A 7,569-nucleotide genomic window follows, 5' to 3' on the forward strand; every position below is an offset into this window, starting at 1 on the left:
TGCATGGCTTTGACCGTGCACTTGCGTAGCGTATCCATTCAGTTTCATGCATGGACCACAACTCTGGTCCTCTGCATACTCCTACTACGACGTGCTATCTGCAATCAAGCTTTCATGAGCTTGTTTGAACGACCGTCTACGCTCTAGTTGTCTCCAGCGTGGTCGAGCTTTCACGAGATTTGGAGCAGAACGTACGGGAGAACAGAGCGGGGACGGGGCGCACTCACCGACGGTGGCGCTGCGGTAGGTGGTGTAGCCGTCGCCGTAGCTGCGGTGGCCGGAGATGACCGTGGCGCCCATCCCGTCGCCGACCAGCATCAGGTTCCACTTCTTCTTCTTCACGTCCACCGTCTCCCTGTACACGCCCTTCTTCACGTAGATCACGAACCGCGCCGCGCTCTCCGCGGGCGCCGCCTCCACGGCCGCGCGCACCGTCGTGAAGTTGCCGCTCCCGTCCTGCGCCACCACGGCGTCCACCGGCAGCCCCGCCCCCCCCCCCCGGCCCCACGGGCATCTGCAGCAGCCACCGCTCCCTCGCGCGCAGCCACCGCGGGGGCCGGGCGCCGCCGAGGAGGCCGCGGCGGGAGGACGGCGGATACGCGGCGGCGACCTGGCCGAGGCCGTCGGCGAGGAGCGACGTGACGGCCTGGAGCCCCGTGGCGACGAGCGAGCCGAGGACCGATCCGGTCGCGTCCAGGCCCTCCTTGCACGTGTCCTGGTTCCCGAGCGCGCCGCTCAGCCAGGACCGGAGGTCGGAGCGGGCGTCGCCGGTGCCGAGGCGGCCGCCTGCGCTGGTGGGCGACGGCGAGGTGGTGGACATGGACCACGAGAGCTCGTCGGAGGAGAGGTCGAGGAGGTCGAGGCAGTCGGCGACGGCGGAGGAGAGGCGGAGGTCGCCGCCGCCGAGAATACCGCCGATGGGGAACGCCGAGATGATGCCCGCCACGCTCCTGATCGCGTCCAGCGTCTCGCGCAGCGTGGAGAGCAGCCCGGCCGAGATGCCCGTCTCCAGTTCTGCAACGTCTCCGCCCACGGCGAGCTCCTCGCGGCCTCCGGCGGCGGCAACGGGACCGCCGGGGCGCAGACGTACCTCGGCCGGCCGTGGAAGCAGTACTCCCGGGTGGTGTTCATGCAGTCGTACATCGGCGCCGCGGTGCGCCCCGAGGGGTGGCTTGCGTGGGACGGGGAGTTCGCGCTCGACACGCTCTACTACGGGGAGTACATGAACACCGGCCCCGGCGCCGGCGTCGGCTCGCGGGTCCGGTGGCCGGGGTTCCACGTCATGACCAGCCCCGCGGAGGCCGGCAACTTCACCGTCGCGCAGTTCATCGGGGGCAACATGTGGCTGCCGCCCACCGGCATCAAGTACACCGCCGGCCTCACCTCTTGATGAGTCTGCTCCAGCGGTGCCGGCTCGATCAGGCCTCCTCCGTTGCCTCTGGGTGTAGAGTTAGTAGTAGTGTTGTCATCTTATACTATATATACTAGCAGAATAGTCCTACATGATGACTGTGGTGGGGAATGTGTGCAAGAAATGGTGGATGAATTTGGGGTTTTGATTGGGATTGTTTGAAATCAGCAGTGCATCTCTGTTACCAGGTGAAATCAGCAGTGGACAGTTTATGTTCCAAATGTTTTAGAATCCTGTGCTGTGCTACTCTGCTAATAGATTGACCGAAACTGAAATGGCCAAAATTCCTCTGAAGAAGACCGAGATGATCTGAATGAATTAGTAATTTTCCAAGTGCGTATAACCAAATCCCAACCATCATGATTCAGGCTGATGTGAAGTCCTGGGGTTTGTGACATTCCTGTATCCGTCGAGAGTTGAGAGTTGAGAGAGAGAGAGCATTCCTATGTATCATTTGATATCAACCTATCTTTTTCTTCTTTTTGCAACTCATAATATGGTACACTGAAAACAAAAATCTGATATACCAATACATGTACATACAGTATCAAAATCAACACATACAATGTACAAGGATTATGGTCCGTTCATGGATCAGCATGCTCCCAACAACTGAACAGCGCCACATTTGGTAACCGACCTCCGCTTCCATACGTCGCTGTCGATCGCGTCCTCTAGGTTCCTCAGAATCAGATGCATGCGCGCCACGAGCACGTCCTCACGCCCAGAAGCCGTACTTCACCGGCGCGCCGGCGGGCTTGAGCCACGGTTCGGCGTGCAAGAAGCTCTGCACGGTGAACTTGGCGGCCTCGTCCTTGCTGATCACCTTCTTGTACCCTGGCCAGGTGACGCGGCCAGCGGTGTCGGCGCCGGGCCCCCGGTTCGCGTACTCGGCGTACCACAGCGTCTTGAGCCCGAAGTCGCCGTTCCACGGCAGGTAGCCGGCCTTGTCGATGAACGCGGGGATCTCGGACTCCATGATGAGCGTGCGCGAGAACTCGCGCCAGGGGCGGGCGAGGTAGCTGCGGATGGCGGGGCGGGACGCGTCCCTGAGCGCCGCCTCGGCGGTGAAGCGGCAGTACTGGAACACGAAGCCCGTGCTCTCGCGGCCGTCGGCGCGGCCCTGCGCCGTGGCGATGTTCTGCTGGTTGTCCATGGGGCGGCGGAGGACCAGGATGCAGTTCTGGAACACGGCGGCCGCGTCGCCGAACACGAAGTCGATGGTGCCCGAGATGACGCAGTTGCGGTAGAACTGCGCCTTGGAGTGCGCGTACAGCGTGTCCTGGTACGCGTCCATGCGGCAGTTGAGGAAGATGGACCTGTCCGACTGCACCAGCAGCGCCACCGCCTGGTGCTTCGCCGCGCCGGCCGTGTTGCGGAACCCCAGCGCGATGCCGATGAAGCCGTCGCCCTGCGCGTCTGCATGCGTCCAAATTGGTGTCAGCGGTTGATGAGGCCACGCGTGCAAAAGCGAAATCCAAACGGCTGCAATTCTTCTTACTGAAGGTGGAGGTTTTGTAGGTGGTGAGGCCGTCGGCGAAGTTCCTGCTGCCGGTGATGATGGTCTTCATGGCGCCGTCGCCGTACATGGTCACGTTCTCCATGGCCCTGGTGATCGTCACGTACTCCTCGTACACCCCCTGCTTCACGTAGATCAGGTACCTGTCCCGCGCACGAGAGAGCAGAAGCTAGAGTCATCGGCGTATGCCCAACAGCTTCTCCATAGCTGGATCTGACGAAAGAAAAGAGCATGGATGAATGGATGCACGCGCGTGCGCGTGCGCCGGCACCTTCCGGTGTACTTGGCGGGCATGGCGTTGAGCGCCTCGTTGATGGTCTTGAACTTGCCGCTGCCGTCCTTGGCCACCACCACGTTGGGCGTCAGCCTGCTCTGGAAGTTGTTGCCTTTGAGCAGCCTCCTCTCCGGGCCGTTCACCCACGGTGGGGTGTCTTCCTCGACGCCGAGCAGCCTCCTCCGGTAACTGTCGGGCGCGGGGCTGTCGTCGCGCTCGCCCAGGAAAGTGCCCGAGTGGTTGACTTTGGGCTGCTTCTCCACGTCTTCACCTTCGCGGATGCTGAACAACCTCCGGTAACTGTCGGGCGCCGGGCTGTCGCCGCGCTCGCCCAGGAAAGTGCCCGAGTGGTTGACTTTGGGCTGCTTCTCCACGTCTTCATCTTCGCGGATGCTGAACAGCCTCCTCCGGTAACTGTCGGGCGCCGGGCTGTCGCCGCGCTCACCCAGGAAAGTGCCCGAGTGGTTGACTTTGGGCTGCTTCTCCACGTCTTCACCTTCCCGGATGCTGAACAACCTCCGGTAACTGTCGGGCGCCGGGCTGTCGTCGCCGCGCTCGCCCAGGAAAGTGCCCGAGTGGTTGACTTTGGGCTGCTTCTCCACGTCTTCACCTTCGCGGATGCTGAACAACCTCCTGTGGCTGGCCGCCGTGATGTGGAGCGCGGCGAGGAACGACGAGGCCTTCTCGATGATGGCCAGCGCGTTGCTGGTCAGCTCCTTCCCGGACTCCATCGTGGCGGTCATGTTCTTCTTCAGGTCCCCGTCGGGGAACCCGTCGATGCACGTCTCCATGTGCGCGATCACCGCGCTGAGCCAGACGCGGAGCTCGTACCCGCGCTTGGTGACCTCGTCCATGCCGCCGGCGTCGATGCCGCGGAGCGTGCGCGCGAGGTCGGCCTTGGCGTCCTGGTAGATCTCCTTGCAGTCCGCGACGGCGGCCTTCACGCGCGGGTTGTCGCTGGTGGCCAGCGCCGACCGGTCGAACGCCTTCCCGACGGCGTCCCCGATCACGGCCACGGAGGCGCGGACGATGTCCTTGGGCGACGACGCGCTGGCGTTCGCGGCCTTGGACAGGCTCTTCTCGCAGGCGTCCCTGTGGTCGGTCTGAGCACACACCACCTTGACGCTCTTGGACACGCTGATCAGGCTCGACCCCGAGCCGCCGCCGCCGGAAGGGGAAGAGGGCGAGGAGGAAGAGGAGGACGACGAGTCATCCGACTCCTCGTCCTGGACGCTAGCGTTGTACGCGACGGCAGCGCCGCCCATGACAATGAGGATGAGAACCACCGACGCGCCGGCGGCGGCGAACATGACGCGCCTGCGCTGCTGCCGCTGCTTCTCGACGCGGCGCCGCTCCGTGAGCGGGCCGAAGTCCGAGAATGCCGCCGACATGGTCGACGGCGTTTCCCCCCTCCCTCTCTCCTCTCTCTCTCTCTCTCTCTCTCTCTCTCTCTCTCTCTCTCTCTCTCTCTCTCTCTCCCCCTCTGCCCTTACCTGGTGAGGCAGAGAGGACGGAGAAAGAGCAACCGAGTGAAGGGACGCGGCCTCGTTTCCTTGTCGTTCGAGAGAAACAATGGCGCTGAGAGATTTGAGGAAGTTTGGTTAATTTGGGAGTTGGACAGTTCTTTGAAAGTTGCCGCTTCTTGCGTGTAACAACCATGGGCGCTGCCTGCCTGCAAAATTCTGCGACAAGCCTCTCCTCCTCCATTCTAAAATCTTATCTCCCGCCTGCTGGTGTTTTGCATATTCAAGGTGACGATTTTAGGCCTGTCATCATTGAGCCCAATTCAGATTGTAGGCCCGTTGGGCCTGCTTCTTCTATTTGTCGTTCCAACTGTGACCTCAGATGGATCCTAGCAGTGCAAGTGCAAGTGCAAATCTTGGGGTAGTTGTTCGTACAGGACGACACAATTTTTGGTTTTGGTTCATAGAGTCATGTTAAGAAGAAATTAACAATGGTTTGCATGGCAGAGGAATTCACCCGCCCATTGCTCTGTCTTAGTCCCTCCTCCATTTGAAGCCACAAGACACGTTTCCTCCGGTTCAGTACAAGCCTTTGAATAACAGTTGCTCCATTAATATATCATTTATGTGATGAAAAATTACAAGTAAATTTATCTGACTACAAACTTAAAGACTTCGACTCTATGTCATAAAATACATACTAACAACAGAGTAAATGTTTGTAAAAAAAAATTACCCTAGCGAGATGAAATACTCCATGTAAAGATTAAAAAAAAGGAGGGACCGAATAGCTTACAAACAATATCTTTTGTTGAAAATTTCAAACACTTCAAGTCCAATTCTTTGCTTAAAGCTTGAACATTTTGAATCTTAAAATTCCACTTGAAATCGGGATTTTGAACTATTAAACTTACTTTTAACCGCCAATAGTATGTTGAAATCGTTTTTTTAAACATTTTGAACTATTGGAAAAGGAAACTAATTCTTCAGCTCTTCGTGGATATGCAGTAGATAGCGAACGTCCCTTCCTTTTCGCGACGAGCCATTCATTCTAGGCCTTGAATTTTCTCCGCGCGAATACACTCACGCGCGGGGAATGTCATTTTCAGGCGGCCATTCATGTCGCCCTCTAGTTGGAAGACATCTATCTAGGACAACAATCCGGGCGGGCTCGGCGGCCGGCAAGCCCGGACACGTCACCGCAAGATCCGTAGCCCGTCCGGTCCTCATCGGCTGGCTCCTGACGCCCATCAACGCCGGTCAATCGAGCAGCTGCCGCGCGTCCTTGTGTGCCGCCGACGCGTATGCGATGCACGTTCAGCTTGCTTCGGCCGGTTTTCTTACTGCGCCTTGGCGAGACGACTGCTGTCCAACCGGCGACGCGCTGCCGGGTCCCCGGGTGCCGCGTGCCATGCTTGCTGCCTCGGCGTCGTCCCTGGCTCCATGCGTTGCGCCTCACCTGCTTAAATTCTGTGCTCGAGTTTTCACGTCTCTCCCCTTGGATTTAGTTTGCTTGCTCTGAGGTCCGGAAGACTCGAGATCCCATCACCTATTTTGCTTCGTCCCAGGCGCTGCCTTCCGCTCTCTCGTAGGAGGCGCTCCACACCGAAAGCGGAAGTTGCTTGCGCGTGAAAATCTCGCGCCCGAGCTTTGCGCATTCCATGTGGGCCGCACGGCCAGGCGGCGGCGCTCGCGATGGCGGGCGGAGGTGTTGCAGCGGGCACGTGGGGTGCAAGGGGCGAGCGAGCGGAGCTGCGGGCAGTCGCAGCGGCAAGCAGAGGCGCAGAAGAAGACGCAACAGCGGCAGGTGTAATGGCAACGAAGGAGATGGTGATTCAGGTAATCAGCAACCTGAAATGATGGGGTGGGCAAGCCGTACCTTGTTGCGGTGGCTATGGACGCCCCATCGTACCTCTACTCTCTTTCCCTCCCCTCATCTTCCTCACTAGAAAAGTCAAGATTCACCTCTTAGATTTGGTTTCATTTTCCCTTTGGGTGAACAGAAGCTTGACTCGGTGGGGAGTGATCCAATTTGGGGGAGCACCGAGCAGTGACTTAATTTGGTGATTGATTGAAATGAACAGTAGTACTAATATTTTAGCTCCTGGTCCTATCGTGTAAAAATCCAATAAATAATCACGGAGTGCTAAGTACTAACCTTGTGATCTTAGTTAAGTTGATTGTAATTTTTAGAAACAAGCCAAAGCATGGCTCATACTTAATTTGTCTGACATATTTTTCTGTTGCATCCTTCCTTGCAGACTTGCAGGATCCATGGAAATAAGATAGTGTAACATGTACTGTCTCTTTGTGTTTAAATCACTTCACTTTGCAGTACTCAATACGAGGCTTGTTGATTTTCTGAATTATTTGTGGATAAAATGTCCAGGTCAATGTATTGCAATGCGAGTTCTCAACAATGCTTATGATTTTAATCTCGAGACAAGCAACAATATGACTTATCTGCAATTGAAAAGAACAAGAATACAAAAAATTGGCTATATTATATGCATCATGTTTTGTTTCAAAATTTGAGCAACATATTTTCTATTTTTCAATTTAGTTTGATAGAACTGCAAATAATTTCTAGCAACCATTAGCATATCACTTGACCATCTTGAGTTAAATGGCAGTTAGATCCTGTTGAACCTGATACTACTAAATTTGGTATTCTTTTTTTTTCCCTACGAACACCTTAGAAAGTTTGTACCCATTACCTGCGTAATATACAGTGATATCAACCTTTTATGTGTGAATCCTGTCCTAACCGTCCATTTAACCCATGTTTCATTCAAAGTCACATAGAATCGTAAGATTTCTACACGCACTCCATCTGCCTGCAGATTTTCATGGTTGGCATACGTGTTCAGTTAACATTCAGATGAATCAAGTGTTTAAATTG

The 7,569-nt window shown here is 56.4% G+C and overlaps 2 protein-coding genes across 2 annotated transcripts; one reads left to right on the top strand and one right to left on the bottom strand.

Annotated features, from left to right (window-relative positions):
* The first annotated feature begins 818 nt into the window (after positions 1-818).
* LOC112898300 (pectinesterase/pectinesterase inhibitor PPE8B-like) lies at positions 819-1,593 on the top strand. Its single transcript, XM_025966651.1, has 2 exons — positions 819-965; positions 1,013-1,593. The coding sequence occupies exons 1-2, from the start codon at positions 819-821 to the stop codon at positions 1,388-1,390; spliced, it is 525 nt and encodes a 174-aa protein (XP_025822436.1). The 3' UTR covers positions 1,391-1,593.
* Positions 1,594-1,998: 405 nt separating this feature from the next.
* LOC112897938 (pectinesterase-like) lies at positions 1,999-4,595 on the bottom strand. Its single transcript, XM_025966343.1, has 4 exons — positions 3,812-4,595; positions 3,202-3,406; positions 2,913-3,073; positions 1,999-2,830 (listed from the first exon to the last, which is right to left on the bottom strand). Exons 1-4 carry the CDS (start codon positions 4,593-4,595, stop codon positions 2,130-2,132), a joined length of 1,851 nt encoding a protein of 616 aa, XP_025822128.1. The 3' UTR covers positions 1,999-2,129.
* Between the last annotated feature and the right edge of the window lie 2,974 nt (positions 4,596-7,569).

This window comes from Panicum hallii, chromosome 6, assembly GCF_002211085.1.
Source record: "Panicum hallii strain FIL2 chromosome 6, PHallii_v3.1, whole genome shotgun sequence".
Lineage (NCBI taxonomy): Eukaryota > Viridiplantae > Streptophyta > Magnoliopsida > Poales > Poaceae > Panicum > Panicum hallii.

Coding starts and splice junctions, on each gene's coding strand:
- LOC112898300 (XM_025966651.1), top strand. CDS start 819: ATGGACCACGAGAGCTCGTCGGAGGAGAGGTCGAGGAGGTCGAGGCAG. Junction 966..1,012: donor CGCTCCTGATCGCGTCCAGC/GTCTCGCGCAGC, acceptor GCCCGTCTCCAG/TTCTGCAACGTCTCCGCCCA.
- LOC112897938 (XM_025966343.1), bottom strand. CDS start 4,595: ATGTCGGCGGCATTCTCGGACTTCGGCCCGCTCACGGAGCGGCGCCGC. Junction 3,074..3,201: donor CCCGCCAAGTACACCGGAAG/GTGCCGGCGCAC, acceptor TGCGCGGGACAG/GTACCTGATCTACGTGAAGC. Junction 2,831..2,912: donor CTACAAAACCTCCACCTTCA/GTAAGAAGAATT, acceptor GGACGCATGCAG/ACGCGCAGGGCGACGGCTTC.